At 35.7% G+C, this 19,805-nt stretch overlaps 1 protein-coding gene across 1 annotated transcript in view; it reads left to right on the forward strand.

The window, feature by feature from the left end:
- The first annotated feature begins 348 nt into the window (after window positions 1-348).
- gosr1 (golgi SNAP receptor complex member 1) overlaps window positions 349-19,805 on the forward strand; it is a 101,960-nt gene continuing 82,503 nt past the window's right edge. Inside the window, exons 1-4 of the mRNA XM_039756910.1 lie at window positions 349-446; window positions 1,104-1,215; window positions 1,696-1,783; window positions 2,339-2,446. Coding sequence (XP_039612844.1) covers window positions 389-446; window positions 1,104-1,215; window positions 1,696-1,783; window positions 2,339-2,446 — 366 coding nt within the window. The 5' untranslated portion in view covers window positions 349-388. The remainder of the gene's footprint in view (window positions 447-1,103; window positions 1,216-1,695; window positions 1,784-2,338; window positions 2,447-19,805) is intronic.

Below are 19,805 nucleotides of genomic sequence, written 5' to 3' on the forward strand. Positions count from 1 at the left end.
AGATGATTGTTTATAAAGGGTAAAGTTTGTACAAGTACGCGTACATCAGGTTTTATAAATCGGATTTTTTTTGTGTACGCATACTTTTGATACTCGACTCCACAAGAAATTTTATAAATAAGAACCCTTGAGGCGTAGTAACAGGCGTCTCCAGGGCAGCAACATTGTTTGGGAATATCCAGTGTATTTCAATTAAACAACCTACGTAGGTACTCAGTTGGTGCGTCACGCTTTCTTTACCTTATGCCTTTGCATGCCATAGCGAATGATGTCACTCACAAACCTAAAAATGTACTGTGCCGGCGGAGACGCGAGGAGCGTTCACGTGGAGGACTCTTTAACTCTCGCGAGGTCTTTTGGGTGCTTCCGGTTGCACGACTCACTTCGAATGACGTTGAATAACAACGCTGAAAAAATGGCTGCAGGAAGCAGCAACTATTGGGAAGGTGAGTTGGCATTGCGTTGTAAAACAAACTGAGGCTGTTGCTGGTTTGTTTTAGTGGCTACATGTGAGCAGTTGGGCGGCAACAACTTTATAGTCTAAGAGCGTTTAGCTTATGTTGTTCAGTTCTGCTGTCGGGTGGCCTGACGTTATGTGTAGTTTGGACTCACGTCTGAGCCCGTTAATGTATATTTAAGTGGCATTCACAGTCGGCCCATACTACTCTGTGAAATAACTATGTTCGACAGATGATCTTCATGATAATTGAGCTATACGAGTAGTCACATTAATGGATGCAGTGTGATCAAGATGAAACAGACTGACATTTCTACAGGCGGAACCGTATTTTCTAGTTTAGAATGATTGCTATTCAAAATAAATGTCTTTTTGTAAGTTCAATTGAATTTGGAAAGTAAATGGATGAGTACTATAGTGTGTGCGCCTATAAGTGTGTCCCTGGCGTCCCGTTCAGGATTGGTTCTCACTTTTCTTTCGTTTGCCTCCGGGCGGACTTCGGCCCCCGTGAGACTCAGGAATTTAAAAAGGGAGTGAGAAAGTGGATAGACGTTTAGCTGAAGAGATCATGCTTCTTGTGCCATTGAAGCGAAAGGTCAAAGTGGATTAATGTTTATCGTTAATATATTGCAAATATTTCCTATAGATTTGCGGAAACAAGCACGTCAATTAGAAAATGAATTGGATCTCAAGTTGGTATCCTTCAGCAAACTTTGCACCAGCTATAGCAGCTCCAGAGAGGGCCGTCGAGGAGAAAGGTATGATGCCGACTATTAAAACCTCAGTGCCTTAAATGAAAAAGGATGGGGGTCTGCTGAAAGCGTGGATAAGATGAGGTGGTATAGTAGTGAGTGAGAGGGTGTGGGATAGTGAAATTTGTGTGAAATAAACCCTCCTTCTTGTTTTGTGTAATTTCTCCATGTGTATTTTAATAATTTATTACTGAAGAATGGAAATCTCATCTTTATTCTGGTTGCATTATTTTCTTAAATGATGTGTAAAAAGCTATTGCTTCAACACATTGTGCCTAACAGTATTGTTCTAATGCTGGACAGTGTAACTTTAAAAGTATAGCCATTAATTTGGATAATTCTTGCACACCTTATTCCTGTGTAATTTCTTTCCAAATTTTCTGAGCTGCCAAAATACATAGAAATAATAGAGCTTTGCAATGTTATGTGTAGAGCAAAAGTGAGAAATGCAAGTTTTTGAGATCTGTATTGTTGTTTGCTTTGCAGCTCTGACACCACACCACTTCTCAACAACTCTACACAGGATAGGATGTTTGAAACTATGGCTGTGGAAATTGAACAACTTCTTGCAAAGGTCAATGCCATTTCTGCTGTTAATTTTTTTTTTTTGAGCTTTTCCTCAATATTTTAAAAGCTGTTTTTGGATAAATGCAATTGAATGCATTTTAATTTGTAGATAGCACTTTATTTGTGCTTGGGGAGTTTTTAATAAATATTATATTATAACAAACAAATATGCACTAGAATAGCTGAAAAGAAAGAAAACTTCTGATTTTACTAAAGACCAAAGGAGAAGTCACAGTCACCATGAGGTACTATAAAGATATGTTGCTGTAGATATAAAGGAGTCCCTGTAGTGTTTCTTGATAAATTTCTGCTGAAAAATATGTCAGCTAAAAGAGCTTTGTTATCAAATGTTCAGACGTAAGTATGGTACATCCACGATAAGCATGCTTTATCATGTTAGCCATCAATCTAGTATTTACCACTTTAAAATCAATAGCTTAACTTTCTAATTTTTACATGACACAATGGCCATTGTGTAAAAAGATTTTGTTCGCTGTTGTGGGTATTTAATGTGTTTTACCATGTTTTTTGTTAGCTAATTTGTTCTTTTGTTAATTTGCAGCTGACAGGAGTCAATGACAAAATGTCAGAATATAGCAACACACCAGGTGTTACATCTTTAAATGCAGCATTGATGCACACACTTCAGAGACACAGAGATATCCTCCAGGTAAGAAAGTGCAAAAATGGCACAGACATGCTGTTTTTACTTTAAGATTCTAGAGTCATTCCGTTAATAATGGCACTATAATGAAGGTGACTGCGCTCTGGTTAAGGTAAATGTGTTACAAAAATACATTCAAGATTTTGGAGCTGTCCAGTTTTAAAGTAAAAGTTTTTTTTTTTTTTTCCTTTTTCTAAAAGAATGAGCCTCTTTAGTCTTGAACACAGAAAGCTACACAATCACATCATCCAGGTTTTCACAATTTCAGACTCTTTTGATAAATTTAATCCTGCAGATTATTTCCATTACCATGTGAATCATATGTACATAAGGTCCCTGTAGAACTAAAGGTGAAATATGATGGAAATCGGAATGCACTCCTTCAAAATGTCATGGTTAATGTAACAGATGTATGGGATAAACATATGTAGTTGACATGGTTAACTTTGAGTTGCAACAAAAGAAAAATCTTTCTTAAGTGAGACGTAGGGACAGCTTAGTTAACCAGGATAGCTGTATGGCAATATGTAGTATATTTTGGATATCGTCAAACAGAATTACTGTTTGGTAGGGCTGCAACTAATGATTATTTTGGTAGTCGACTAATCGTTCAATTTTTTTTCCGATTAGTCACAATTATTTCATGCCTGACTATTTTGGTGCCTGCGACCTGTGGTTGCACATCCTGTTCTGAATGTCACCCTGATGTCTCTGCATTAACACGATTAAAATTAGTAATGATCAAATTAAAATAACAACCAGTGAAACATATGAATCAGATGTTTTATATTAGTGTGACCATCACTATAAAAAAGAAATACATTAAACACTACAAACTAAAGTGCACACGGTTTGTAAACAAAAAAAAAAAGTGCATTTAACTTAACCAAAAATGGCCACTGGTGTGTCTTAAAGTCCAAAAGTTTAAATAAAGCTTCAATACAAATAAAATAAAACAATAATGTACAGTTTATAACTGATTTAGTTCATATATTCCTCATTGCAGCACAGGAATGTGAGCATTTCAACATGCTCTGGTCTGAGGCTGCCTCTCTTCTTTGTGACAATGTTCCCAGCTGCTGAGAAGAGCCGCTCAGAGGGAGTAGAGGTAGCAGGAACACACGAGAATGATTTTGCAGATAGAGAAAGATGTTTTAATCTTCACACTCTGAAGGAAAAGTGTTGTAGTTTATCACATCATGTACTATATTATGCCAAAATAAAAAAATAACGGACTAAAATATGTAACAAGCTAATTACTGATATACTCCAAAACACAAGTTACCTAACGTTAGTTAGAGAGAGTTTATATGAACTCAAATATTATACAATAAAAGTAGAAAAAAAAACAAGGACGGTTCAGCTACACCTATTCACTCGTTTACTGTAGCTTGAAACACGTTAGCAAACAAGTATTCATTTAACCCTAAAACTGCCACAAATTGCTAGAGTTAGTTTCCAGTGCAATTTGGAAGCATGGCGAAGCCAAGTATATGTGGCAACGTACATTCATTGAACTCCGCAACCAGCTAAAGTTGTTTCTCAGTGCAATTTGCCAGCACGCCAGAACCAAAGAGTATATTCGGCGATGTATATTCATTGAATGCTGAATCCGGCTGTAGTCATGTCTAAGTGCATTTTGCCAGCACGCAGGGGGTGAGTATATTCGGCGACGTGCATTCATTGAACCCCGCAACTGGCTATATTTGCTTCACAGAGCAATTTGGCAGCACGCCGGAGCTGATCAGTCAGTGCTGTACATTCGCTGAGCAGCCAGCTCATAAGCACTGCCGACCCTGGCAGCACTGCAGCATCACTGTCTCTGGGATTTGGCCGCTGCACTAGACGAACCTGTAATCATCAGCATTTATCTCTGTGTGTTTACTTGCAGCCAGTTCAAGCACAGTTGGCTCGGTGATTTACTGAATTTAATAAATGGCTTCAGTTTCATCTTGAACATATAATAATAGATTGTTGCAGCAGTTTTTTTTTTTTTTTTAGTTTTTAAAGTTCATTTGCAGTGTGTAAAATGATCAGTGTTGCAGTAATTGTGATACACTTTGCATGAAAAAATACATGTTCCATTAAAATTTCACATTTTCTTTGTGAATTGTGACGTTTACTTAAAAAGTGCAGTAAGGCGGCATCACAGCTCCAGGATGCTTGCGTTTCAGATGCTCATGCATCGCGGTGGTGCTGCTGTGAAATGGAAGCTCCGCTTTGCATAATCTGCATTCAACTTTTTTTTTCTTTTTCGGTGAAGTGCTCCCACACTTTAGAAAGTTTCTGTCTCAATTTATTTCCATCTCCTTCCCCCACCTCTATTCAACTTGCCATTGCAAAGACATTTATTTTCCTCTACATTCTTCTTCTCCTCAGACGTTTTTCTTCGTTGGTAGGACTGTGTGCAGTCTTGACAAACAATAACAAACGATACTGCCCCCAGATGTTCTTGTAGTGCATTGCAGCTACAAAAAACAATCTGATTCTTTGTGACTGGAGCCTCAATTGAAGGTTCTGTTTGACGCTTTGACAATAAAAATCCGCGTCAACGATTTTTTATTGTCGATTTACGTTGACTAATTGTTGCAGCCCTACTGTTTGAGCCAGACCATACTGTAGCAAAGCCTTTTCCTTCCTCACTGTCAATTTTATATCTTCGCAGCATAAGAAATCATCAGGCTTAATTTGCACTGAATATATTTTGGTTTTGTTATTGCTGCAAAGTGGCAAGCTCAATTTATATTTTTTCTCATGAAAATCCATAGTGGTTGTGCCCAGTCACATAACTTTTACTGATTAGCCAGGAAGTAATATTCAAAACTCATGTTTCAAATTAACTATCATAATAACTTGGTTAGTAAAATATCTGTCAATGTGTCTTAAGGGGAAAACTGATATCAGGAATTGTGATTTGTGGGAAAGTGAGTTTGGTGTTAGAAGACGAATTGATTGATTGGTGTTAATGTCGATGCAGTATTGCCTTTAGCAATACCAGTAAATAATAAAAAAAAGTATAGAGAGAGATTAAAATGTCCACCCAGGGACCTCAAATTAATGTAGTTTGTGTGAGGATTTAACTTTTGCCCACACAAGGTTCACTGTTTAATTAGAGACAATCTGGGGGGCTGCATGGAAAATGAGATGTGATGTAGACAAAGAAAAGTTTCGCTAAATTCCAAGAAGACATGGCTAGCAAGTGGCTTCCTTGGGTACTTGTGGTACTTCCTATTCTGTCTTCATATTCTGTATTATGGAGAACTGGGCTGCCCTCTTCGAGGTCAATCCACGGCATGCTGATACACTACAGTTTGCAAAGCACAAACGGAGAACTCCCTGTACAGTGTACCAGCCCACTGCAAGCCCTGAGTACAACAAAATCGTGGAGTGATGATATGCCTTGGTCACTTTAAATGCTTGCACAGCTCATTAAAGGAGTTCCCCATGGACACAACTTAGAGAACGTGGACATTGTAAATCACTTCTTTTCACTTATTCTTATCTGTTCAATGATTAAAACTTGGATTTAATTTCATGGGACGTGAAATCGCCATCCTGTGAATGCCATTGTTGTATGTATTAAGTTAAGGGAAACCAAAATTCAACGTTTATGTCTTTTGATTTAAACCCCACAAAACTTTGTCATAGTACAAGATTACAGATCAAAGCATTACATTCAAATATGACTGAAGCTACTACTTTTACAGATCTGCTACAGGGTGAAATCTTACTTGTACCAAAAATTTCCATTGTTCCTACTAATTACCATTTTCAATTCAAAAGAATACAGTTTCCTTTAAAATTGTGTTTTGCAATGACCGTCAACAAAAGCAAGTCACTAGGAAAAGCAAGAATTGTTCTAAAGCAGGAATATTTCACTTGTGCAATTGTATGCAACTAGTGGCGCAGTGGTAACAGTTGCTTAGAAAATTGTATGATGTATTCAAAGTAAGGAGTTCAATTGAACTAATAATCATGGCCCTGGATAGTAGGTTGTATACAGAAAAGTTCTTATTTACTTACCTACATATTACTTCTGATTAACCCTTGTCACTGTAACTGAGGCCCATGGTCTTATGGAAATTACCCGGACAAAGCCTGGTAGCACAGCTACTATATATACTGTATATAGGCAAAAGACAATAATAACACAAAACCAAAAGTTCTTACAGCTTATTTGAACTTTTTTCTCTTACAGAAAAAAGCAGATAACTTAGGAATTCAGATCTTTCAATTCATGTGGCCAGGATGGATTAGTTGTTTAGCTAGTTGTTCAACTTCTATTATCTGAACCATGGCACTCATTTGCTCACTGCTAATCTATACTTAAAAAACTCACGCACACTGTGTGTGTGAGAGAGAGAGGGTGTGCTGAACATTTCTACTGGATTTAGGAAGAAGCTTAAATAGATGAAGACTTGTGCTTCAGAAAAGTTACAACTTTTCAGTTACAGTGATACCAATAACATAATACAGTGCATCTGGAAAGTATTCACAGCGCATCACTTTTTCCACATTTTGTTATGTTACATCCTTATTCCAACATGGATTAAATTCATTTTTTTCCTCAGAATTCTACACACAACACCCCATAATGACAACGTGAAAAAAGTTTACTTGAGATTTTTGCAATTTCATTAAAAATAAAAAAAATTGAGAAAGCACTTATACATAAGTATTCACAGCCTTTGCCATGAAGCTCAAAATTGAGCTCAGGTGCATCCTGTTTCCCCTGATCATCCTTGATGTTTCTGCAGCTTAATTGGAGTCCACCTGTGGTAAATTCATTTGATTGGACATGCTTTGGAAAGGCACACACCTGTCTATATGAGGTCCCACAGTTGACAGTTCATGTCAGAGCACAAACCAAGCTGGAAGTCAAAGAATTGTCTTTAGACCTCCGAGACAGTATTGTCTCGAGGCACAAATCTGGGGAAGGTTACAGAAAAATATTTGCTTCTTTGAAGGTCCCAATGAGCACAGTGGCCTCCATTATCCGTAAGTGGAAGAAGTTTGAAACCACCAAGACTCTTCCTAGAGCTGGCCGGCCATCTAAACTGCGAGATCGGGGGAGAAGGGCTTTAGTCAGGGAGGTGACCAAGAACCCGATGGTCACTCTGTCGTAGCTACAGAGGTCCTCTGTGGAGAGAGGAGAACTTTCCAGAAGGACAACCATCTCTGCAGCAATCCACCAGTCAGGCCTGTATGGTAAAGCGGCCAGACAGAAGCCACTCCTTAGTAAAAGGCACATGGCAGCCCACCTGGAGTTTGCCAAAAGCCACCAGACGGACTCTCAGACCATGAGAAACAAAATTCTCTGGTCTGATGAGACAAACATTGAACTCTTTGGTGTAAATGCCAGGCGTCGCGTTAGGAGGAAACCAGGCACCGCTCATCACCAGGCCAATACCATCCCTACAGTGAAGCATGGTGGTGGGAGCATCATGCTGTTTGGATGTTTTTCAGCGGCAAGAACTGGGAGACTAGTCAGGATAAAGGGAAAGATGACTGCAGCAATGTACAGAGACATTCTGGATGAAAACCTGCTCCAGAGCGCTCTTGACCTCAGACTGGGGTGACGGTTCATCTATCAGCAGGACGATGACCCTAAGCACACAGCCAAGAGATCAAAGGAGTGGCTTCAGGACATCTCTGCAAATTTCCTTGAGTGGCCCAGCCAGAGCCTAGACTTGAATCCGATTGAACATCTCTGGAGAGATCTTAAAATGGCTGTGCACCGACGCTTCCCATCCATCTTGATGGAGCTTGAGACGTGCCGCAAAGAGGAATGGGCGAAACTAGCCAAGGATAGGTGTGCCAAGCTTGTGGCATCATAATTCAAAAAGACTTGAGGCTGTAATTGCTACCAAAGTTGCATCAACAAAGTATTGAGCAAAGGCTGTGAATACTTATGTACATGTGATTTCTCAGTTTTTTTATTTTTAATAAATTTGCAAAAACCTCAAGTAAACGTTTTTCACATTGTCATTATGGGGTGTTGTGTGTAGAATTCTGAGGGAAAAAATGAATTTAATCCATCTATCTATATAAATAAAAATGTAATCGTTTGTTCAGAATCTTAAATCTCTGAAAGTTCTTCACCGATTGCTTTGAAATTTTGACACAACGTTGCATTCGAATATGCATGTGTTTTTATATACCTACATTATATAGATGTCACATCTGTGATAGGTAAAAACATGCTTTTTTGAAAAACCGCGCCATCTGTTGGACGTAAAAGCAACACACGCTATACTAAATATTTTACGCTCAAGGCTATTGATCGATCATTGCAAAATTTGCGTGGAACAAGGTTATTATAGTTTTGCCTTTTTATATTAGTTTTTATTTCTGTATTTTTTCTGACCTTACTTGAATATTCAGTTTAGTTTTCTTCATCATGTAGTTTTAGTTTAGTTTTTATTTTACAAAGACATTTCTATTTTATTTTTATATATATATATATATATATATCTATCTATACTAATAAAAGGCAAAGCCCTCACTCACTCACTCACTGACTCATCACTAATTCTCCAACTTCCCTGTAGGTAGAAGGCTGAAATTTGGCAGGCTTATTCCTTACAGCTTACTTACAAAGATTGGGCAGGTTTCATTTCGAAATTCTACGCATAAGGGTCATAACTGGAAGCTATTTTTCCCCATATAATGTAATGGAGTCTTGAGTTGGAGATGGCGTGGGGGAGTTTAGTGTGACATCATCACGCCTCCTACGTAAATGCGTAGAGAACAAGGAAGAACTCCAAACAGCGATCAGCACAAAGCGCCATTTCACAATTGAGAAGGCAGAAAAACATTATGAAGCAAATGATGCATACAAGCATATTCATAAGTACAGCTACTGCGGAAACAAAGCACGCGTGAACCGTAAGTTTATATTAAATTAAGTTCATAGACAGGCTGCCACTAGCGTTTGTAATTTAGTGCCTGCCCATATAAGGCCGTCCATCAGCGGCAATCCAATACAAACACTGCGGTAAATGTTCACGGGTGAAGGACTGTGCTTATGCAGAGGAAGATGAGATGGTCAGGGTGGTGTTTGGCACAAACTCATTGAAACTGCGAGAGAAACTTTTAAGTGCGGGTCTTAGCTGACATTACGAGATGGCACCAGTACAGCTGGGAACCTTCGATGCAAGAACACCAAGCGGCTCCGCGTGAACTGGCGCAATGCACAGACAAAAGCAACAGTTCCAAAGAGTGCTGAACAAAACCGAATTACACAATTGAGAAGGCAGCAAAAAATATGAGGCGTCTTATACATACAATCATATTCATAAGTGCAGCTACTGCGGAAACAAAGCACACGGTGGAAAAAGTGAATGTCCTGCTAAAGGAAGACAGTGTAAAAAAAACCCGTGCATGCAGTTTGTCACATCACAGATAAAAGGAAGGCGAGCTGTTTATTGATGCAGTAAGGAACTAATCGATGAATGAAACCTCTTATCTTTACAGCGATTGACAAACCGGAATGTAACGAACACATCCTACAAATACGAGCCTGATTGAAAGAAATAATGATAATCAAATCCTTGATGACAGCAACATTCAATAACACTCACAAAACAATTACTGTATATTGACAATCATGTTACGTTATTTTTAAAATGTTCCCTTTTCTTTTCATAACTTCTACTTCTCCACTGCGACGGGGGTATATATATATAAATATATATATATACCCGATCTACAATACATACTTTAGCATAGACAAGCCACGCTGTGGCTAATTGTAGAGTCTTAAGCCTCTAACGCCGACATTGAGGTTGATTCGAGAGGGATGTACTGACTATGTAGCGCTACCGATTCATTTTACCTTAGCATCTCCTTGGTTTGGGACGTATGAAAAATATTAGGTTAGCAGAATCATGTTACGTTATTTTTAAAATTTTCCCTTTCTTAGCACAAGCACAGCTGAGAAGCTTGATGCATGTACTCCATAGCAGCGTTAAAAATAGCGCATTTAATCACACTTTCAATTCCAAGCAAGCGGGAACTTTTGTCAATGCATGATTTCCTGGTACATCCATTACACTGATGCACACATCACAGCTACAAAAATGTTAGAGTCGGAATAAAGCGTTCCTACGACTGATCATTTCGACTACCCGGCGAAGCCTTGATAAAAGCATGGTTTTGTGCACACTGAAAAGCAAGCAAAATTAGATGCATTACAGAAAGCGGACTTTGTGGCTCTTACTGGGGATCATTGGACTTCCGTGACCGTTAGTAATTCTAAATACATCTAATTACAAAATGTTCAATGATCACACTGTTTTAGCCTAATGTACAAAATAATTTTGGCTAATGTTACTCAGAGTTTAAAGAGTAAGCTGGTCAAATTACCTTTTATGTTTCTGACTTATTTTTTTAAGAAGAAAAACTGCACTTTATGTTGAAATTTTGGTTATTATTATTTAAAGACAATACTATTCTGAAAATGTACTTAAAGTACTTAAACTACTTTATTTTTAAGTCTGCCCAATTTTAACCAGGGATGATATTTTTGTTTCTGTTTTGAATTCAAATGCAGTTTAAAGCTTTTTTCAGAAATTAAAACAGCTTCAGTTTACAATATTCATGTCCATGTCTATTATTTGATTCTGTAAGCCCACTAAAACCGTTTTAAATTAAAAAAAAATTTGCGATTTGGGGCAAATTCGTGTGCGATTACATACGATTAATCAAGATTAATTCTTACACAGCCTCTAATTAATTGGATTAATTTTTTAATATATATATATATATATATATATATATATATATATATATATATATATATATATATATATATATATATATATATATATATATATATATATATATATATATATATATATATATATATACATATATATATATATATATACATATATATATATATATATATATATATATACATATATATATATATATATATATGTATATGTATATATATATGTATATGTATATGTATATATATGTATATATATATATATATATGTATATATATATATATATATATGTATATATATATGTATATGTATATGTATATATATATATATATATATATATATATATATATATATATATATATATATATATATATATATATGTATATATATATATATATATGTGTATATATATATGTGTATATATATATATGTATATATATATGTATATATATATATATATATATATATATATATATATATATATATATATATATATATATATATATATATATATGTATATATATATATATATATATATATATATATATATGTATATATATATATATATATATATATATATATATATATATATATATATATATATATATATATATATATATATATATATATATATATATATATATATATGTATATATATATATATATATATATATATGTATGTATATATATATATATATATATATATATATGTATATATATATATATATATATATATATATATATATATATATATATATATATATATATATGTATATATATATATATATATATATATATATATATATATGTATATATATATATATATGTATATATATGTATATATATATGTATGTATATATATATATATATATATGTATATATATATATATATATATATATGTATATATGTTTCACAATATCAGGTATTTTAAGTTGTGAATATGAACTAAAAATGATGATAAATATTGAATAAATACAAAAACCCATTAGTAGTTTTTCATCACTTGTCAGGCTCTACCTTTGTTTGCATCGCTTCATTGTTAAACGATATTTTTAAAGCAAAAGTGATTGGTCAGTAACAATATGCTGATCTTGAATGATGACCTATTCAGTATCTCGATTAGTGGCATTTTATTTTAAAAAAACCGGGAGTGGACTCCCCTCAACTTTCTTGTATACTCAGATATGGGGATGGATATTTGAAGAGTAAACCGCAAGACAATGATTATATTTTTATATTATGTACATTAAGGAACCATCAACAACAATTCAAATAAATAATATATTGAACAATTATTATAAAAGTTGAATAAATCGAACTCTGCAGCATATATAAAATAATAAAAAACATTTAGTATGTGTACAGGTAAAGTACCACTTCTGGGTGATGGATTTGGCCCAAAAGCTAATACAGATCTGCAATTATGGTGTAACAACCACACTTCATCCATCTATCTAGTTGCGTTATGTATACACACAGACACACGCACACAAAATTCCAAGAAACCGTATTGTTGGACACTGGTTAGTCTATAATGTTAAGATTCATCAAAATATCAAGGTGGAATTTTTTCTTTACTGTACCTTCTCTATACTTCATATATGAGAAAGTAAAAACGATTACTCCTGTGCGAAGTGGCAGGTGAATTGCTGTCAACAAAAAGCAGACACCTGAGAAATAAACTGAAACATTACTCACTCGTGATTTTTCTATCCAAATGGTAAACATTTTGTTGACCAGCACATTCTGATTTCAGCTATTTGAATACAACATACAACAAGCGCAAAGAAAGGCGGCACACAAATCGCTTTCTATTTCTCACGCTTTACGCACCCACACTCAGCTCACTCTGTCACTGCAAATGCTGTGTGAACAGCCGCCGTTCACTGGATGAATAAGTGTGGGCGGCTCGTGGTGGATGACTCCGTTTTAGAGTTAGAACTTACAAGGTTTAAAGACTAACGGTAAGAATATTCATTCAAAAACGAAAACTAAAAATATTTTAGTAAATTATTTTATTTCAGTTAGTCTTTCCAGCTACTTTAATAGTTTTGTTTAGTTTTAGTTTTTCATGTCAGTTTTGTTAATTATTTTATTTCAGTTTACGAAAATGTTTTTCTAATAATAGTTTCAGTTTTGATTTTAGTTTTCGTTAACTATAATAACCTTGGCGTGGAAACATCACACCGTTTGGGAACGTATTAATATTGCTTGCCGGAGATTTCAGGTAAGCATTTCGTATAATTCCTCAATCAACACCAGCGGACGAAATAAATGCTTGCCTGAAATACTCTACTTTGTGGCGACACGTAAATACGTTCAAATTAACTACAAATATGCGTGTCCTGCTGCAAAAGATCGAACACCTGAGATATTCTCACATCAATTGCTGGAAATTGGGAACAGAAAGGTGCCGGTTGATCAGACCTCAGGACGAATTTCATTGTCTCATAACTTATGCAATTTAGTGACGTCAAAAGAAGAATTGTTTGAAAAAGTATTTCCCACTATTCATACCATTTATAAGAATCACGATTGGCTGAGTGAACGAGCTATTCTTGCAGCCAAGAACAAAGACGTCTACGAACTTAACAATATTATTCAGTCTAACATTCAAAGCGAGGCACTCACATACAAGTTCGTCGACACTGTTGTGGAAGCAGATGGAGCGGTTAATTATCCAACAGAATTTTTGAATTCACTTGATCTGCCAGGGATGCTACTGCAATTGAAAATCGGCGTCCCAATTATCATGTTGCGAAATACCAACATGCCAAAGCTTTGCAACAGCACGCGGCTTGCAGTAAAAAAATTAATGAGCAACGTCGTAGAAGCAACAGTCTTGACACTACCTTTCAAAGGTGAAGATGTCCTCGTTTCTCGCATTCCTATGATTACAACAGATATGCCATTTCAATTTAAGAGATTGCAATTCCCAATTCGATTGCCGTTTGAAATCACCATCAACAAAGCTCAGGGCCAATCTTTACAATTGTGCGGTTTAGATCTAGACACGGATTGCTTCTCACATGGACAATTATATGTTGCGTGTTCTAGAGTCGGCAAACCAGACAATCTCTATATCTACACAGACAATGGAACAACAAAAAATATTGTATACCCACAACCATTGTGAAATTAAACATATTGGAAACGTGCGCTTTCTCTTTTCTTTCTTTTCTATTTAACCTGATTGAGCCACAGCAACGCATGGCCGGGTACAGCTGGTTTTGGAATAAGGCTGTAACATAACATGTTTAAAAAGTAATGCGCTGTGAATACTTTCCGGATGCACTGTACATTAGCTGGATTAGTCCTCCTAACTCTTAAATTACTCTCATTTCTCAGAATAAATGTAGGCGTACTTATGGTTTAGTGTGGCTACACCTTTGTTCCTTTCCAAGTTGACTTTTTCTGACTGCCCTTTTTATATAAAATATAAACCTTGGTTGCAGCTTCAGGTGGCAGTTTTCTCTTCAAGGTTTTTTAAACTACAGTGTTCTCCATTGCTAACAAAGTTATGCCTGCTGGGGCAAATGGTGATTGGTCAGCTCCTGTTGTTAGGAAGATGAATACCTGCCTTTTTGTATACTACCATTCACATGTTTTAAAACACCTCAGTTTTTTCCTTCAAATGTAATCAGTTAAAATGCAGTGAATGACCTAAATGGTTAAAATGTAAGCAGCAAACTGCCAAATGTTTACATTTTTGAAGTGTAGGTTAGCAGACACTGAAAAAAGGAAATTTCAGAATATTGCAAATGGGCCTTCATCAGTAAACAACTAATAGGTTACAACCTACAGGTATTCTGTAACAATTAAAGTAAATTAAGGCTTGCAAATTGAAGCAAACAATTTGCACAGGTGTCCTAAGTTCTGTTGATTACTTACAAACCCTCTGTCTTTCGTATAGCAGTGTTGGAACAGACTGTGATATTGCACCCTCTCAAGTACTGCTTGGACAATATTATAATGCAGGGGTCTGCAACCTTTTGCTAACTGTGTGCCAACTTAAGGTTTCAAATTATTCAGAGTGCCAACATCACATATCATTTTATACAAGTCGAGGTCAATATTCTTATTTTACCATATATTTTATTTTTATATTTTAATTAATTAATATATAGTGATATTCAATAATATGTAAAGTTGTAAACAACATTAAAAGAAATAGTTTCTTGAAAGATTTTTAAAAAAAAACTTTTTTATTATTAATGGGAGCCTTGCCCTTGCATGGTCTTGGCCAGTTGCTCAATATCGACAACATACTTTGTCATTTTGAGTTTGACACAATTTTCTGAATGTTCAGGCGTTAGGCGACTACGCTGTGGATTTAGCACTGCTTTCATGTGAGAGAAAATTTGCTCACAGGAATAGGTTGATCCAAAAGCTGAAAGAAGAGCAAAAGCAGTTTTCTTCAAACAGATGTAATAATTCAGAAGGGATGTCCAACAGCTGAGTATAGCTGCAGACTTTTCTAGATTTTCATTTTCCAGGGACTTCCGTAGTTCAACAAATTTTGATGTCCATAATTCTGAAGATCTGAAGTCAATCTGTTGCATTTCAAAGTCATCAGTATCCATCCAACTAAATAGTTCCAACTGGGTAGTTTCCAAATCAATTATATCAGGCTTAATGAGATATGAAAATAAGGATCCATGAATGTGGAAGTCTTTACTTTGTTTATCAAATTCTGCTTTGAGTGCTTCAATGTACTCTTGAAGCTCATCTACATTTACTTCAAATTGATTTGAGAGATTCTTCACATTTGGGAAGTACTTGAATGCTTTGATGTTGATATCACAGGTAAAAATGTCTAGTTTCATTGTAAATGCTTTCCAATAGCTGAAAAGATCAAGTACTGTTTGTCCCTGTCCTTGTAATTTCAGATTAAGTTCATTTAAATGTGTGCTTATGTCAGTTAGAAACATCAACTTTAACACCCAATTTTCATCATCCAGTTCAGGAAAATGTTTTCTTTTTTTCATTAAGAAACACCTTAATAGCTCCAAGACAACTGACAAATCTATTTAAAACTTTGCCTCGACTAAGCCAGCGAACATTGCTGTGTAGCAGAAGATCTCCATATTCACACTCAATTTCTTGTAAAAGAAACTTGAACTGCCTGTGAACCAGTGAAGAATGAGAAATTATAAAGTTGACTATTTCAACAACAGTTGTCATCACAGAGACCAAATTCAGAGATGAGGTCTTTGCACATAGGCTCTCCTGGTGTACAGTGGTGTGACAAACTATTTGCCCCCTTCCTAATTTCTTATTCTTTTGCATGTTTGTCACACAAAATGTTTCTGATCATCAAACACATTTAACCATTAGTCAAATATAACACAAGTAAACACAAAATGCAGTTTTTAAATGATGGTTTTTATTATTTAGGGAGAAAAAAAAATCCAAACCCACATGGCCCTGTGTGAAAAAGTAATTGCCCCCTGAACCTAATAACTGGTTGGGCCACCCTTAGCAGCAATAACTGCAATCAAGCGTTTGCGATAACTTGCAATGAGTCTTTTACAGCGCTCTGGAGGAATTTTGGCCCACTCATCTTTGCAAAATTGTTGTAATTCAGCTTTATTTGAGGGTTTTCTAGCATGAAGCGCCTTTTTAAGGTCATGCCATAGCATCTCAATTGGATTCAGGTCAGGACTTTTACTAGGCCACTCCAAAGTCTTCATTTTGTTTTTTATCAGCCATTCAGAGGTGGATTTGCTGGTGTGTTTTGGGTCATTGTCCTGTTGCAGCACTCAAGATCGCTTCAGCTTGAGTTGACGAACAGATGGCCGGACATTCTCCTTCAGGATTTTTTGGTAGACAGTAGAATTCATGGTTCCATCTATCACAGCAAGCCTTCCAGGTCCTGAAGCAGCAAAACAACCCCAGACCATCACACTACCACCACCATATTTTACTGTTGGTATGATGTTCTTTTTCTGAAATGCTGTTCCTTTTACGCCAAGATGTAACGGGACATTTGCCTTCCAAAAAGTTCAACTTTTGTCTCATCAGTCCACAAGGTATTTTCCCAAAAGTCTTGGCAATCATTGAGATGTTTCTTAGCAAAACTGAGACGAGCCCTAATGTTCTTTTTGCTTAACAGTGGTTTGCGTCTTGGAAATCTGCCATGCAGGCCATTTTTGCACAGTCTCTTTCTTATGGTGGAGTCGTGAACACTGACCTTAATTGAGGCAAGTGAGGTCTGCAGTTCTTTAGACGTAGTCCTGGGGTCTTTTGTGACCTCTCGGATGAGTCGTCTCTGCGTTTTTGGGGTAATTTTTGTCGGCCGGCCACTCCTGGGAAGGTTCACCACTGTTCCATGTTTTTGCCATTTGTGGATAATGGCTCTCACTGTGGTACACTGGAGTCCCAAAGCTTTAGAAATGGCTTTATAACCTTTACCAGACTGATAGATCTCAATTACTTCTGTTCTCATTTGTTCCTGAATTTCTTTGGATCTTGGCATGATGTCTAGCTTTTGAGGTGCTTTTGGTCTACTTCTCTGTGTCAGGCAGCTCCTATTTAAGTGATTTCTTGATTGAAACAGGTGTGGCAGTAATCAGGCCTGGGGGTGGCTACGAAATTGAACTCAGGTGTGATACACCACAGTTAGGTTATTTTTAACAAGGGGCAATTACTTTTTCACACAGGGCCATGTAGGTTTGGATTTTTTCTCCCTAAATAATAAAACCATCATTTAAAAACTGCATTTTGTGTTTACTTGTGTTATATTTGACTAATGGTTAAATGTGTTTGATGATCAGAAACATTTTGTGTGACAAACATGCAAAAGAATAAGAAATTAGGAAGGGGGCAAATAGTTTTTCACACCACTGTATAATACAATGAAAATTTAAAAGTTTGAGGCCAACATGATTTTCAAGAAGTTTTACAAATCCTTTCTTCTTGCCAACCATTGTAGCAGCACCTTCGGTTGTCACACAGAATAACTTGTTTAAGTCTATGTCATGTTTAGCAAAATAACTAATAAATGCAGTCAAAATGTCTTCTGCTTTGGTTGTGTCATGAAGTGGTAATAAGAATCAACACAACTCTTCATAAATGTGATTATTTTCAGGATATCTTGCAACCAAGGCTAAGCGAGACAAATCGTTTAAATCAGTGCTTTCGTCAAGTGCAACACTAAATACTTGATAATGTTTTAATCCAGATATTTGTTTAGTTGTTACATTTTCAGCTAAATCAGTTATGCGCCTCTCAACTGATCTTGCAGACATTGGTATTTCTCTAATACGAGTGAATATAATCTCCTTATTTGGTAAATCACCGAATAAAATTTCAGCACTGCTTAAAAAAAATTTCTTTGATGTATTCTCCGTCTGTAAACGGTTTCCCTTTCAAAGCAATACATTCAGCTATTTTATAACTACATTCCGTAGCTTTAATCTTCATTCCAACTGCTTTGCTCAAAATACTAGTTTGTTTTTCGAAACCAGAAATAGCTTTTTTGATAGCTTCACTTTTCTCTTCTGAAGTTTTAAACTTAGACTGGTGTTTTGTTTGAAAGTGTCTTTGTACACTAGATGTGCGACACACAACACTTTCACAACAGAAAGTACACACAGCACGATCTTTTTGTCCAACAAATCCATATTCTTTTGTCCAATTTTCTTGAAATGGTCGATGATCAAGTTTCCTTTTCTTTGCAGCCATATTTAACAAAAATGATCTTCTGGAAATATAAATAAATCAGCAAATATCAATGCCAATATTTACATATAAACCACTACTTATAAGCAACAAAAAACTTTACAAAGATATAAAATTTTTTTATGAATTGTTTAAGAGCAGACTCAGCAAACACATTCGGTTCACATGCATATTTATTTGAATTACCGAGTCATTCAGATTTTTAGATATTAAATACATAAATACACACATAAATTTGTCCGTGTAAACACAGAATTATAGATCTACATACGTGCATATTAGAGGAAAACCGTAAGTAAACTGTCAGCTATAACTAGTCATAATGACACTACAATGCCGATCGCTGTACACAGCTTGTTTAGAAGCATGGGCCTTAATTATATTGACGTTTTTTCTAAGTAGATCTAGGAACTAATAAAAATATGACCATCTCAGTTTTTTTATACAATGGATATATTTAGATTAATCAATATGAACCATATATATTATTCAACTACCGGCATCCGGCCTTTGTAGATCTAGATCTGCATATTTGCAGCACGTGACCGGAAAGTCGTAACCAATGTTCATATTAGAAAACATTTATAAAATGCAAAAACCAACGTTGTTCTATAGTGGGTATCGTATATAATATCACCCGAAAAATTATATCTGTGTTGTATACAACGAAATCCAGATATACACACAACAGGTTTTAAAGCAAATGCGCCACAATTTTTTATGTAATAGAATTTTGATCTCGCTAGTTGACGTTACTGTCATTAGTTTCTGAGATTTCGCATATAGACTGTTCCCCTGACCTACTTAGACTGCTGTTACAACAAGTCTGGATAAGTCTGTGGCTGGTACCCTGCTACGCCCAAGTGCCGAAATGAGCGAGGAAACCCCGCTAATTGATTTATAATCAACTTTATACAGGAAACGTGAAGAGTCTGCGTGCCATTTG

The sequence above is a fragment of the Polypterus senegalus genome, chromosome 6 (genome assembly GCF_016835505.1).
Source record: "Polypterus senegalus isolate Bchr_013 chromosome 6, ASM1683550v1, whole genome shotgun sequence".
NCBI classification, from domain to species: Eukaryota; Metazoa; Chordata; class Cladistia; order Polypteriformes; family Polypteridae; genus Polypterus; species Polypterus senegalus.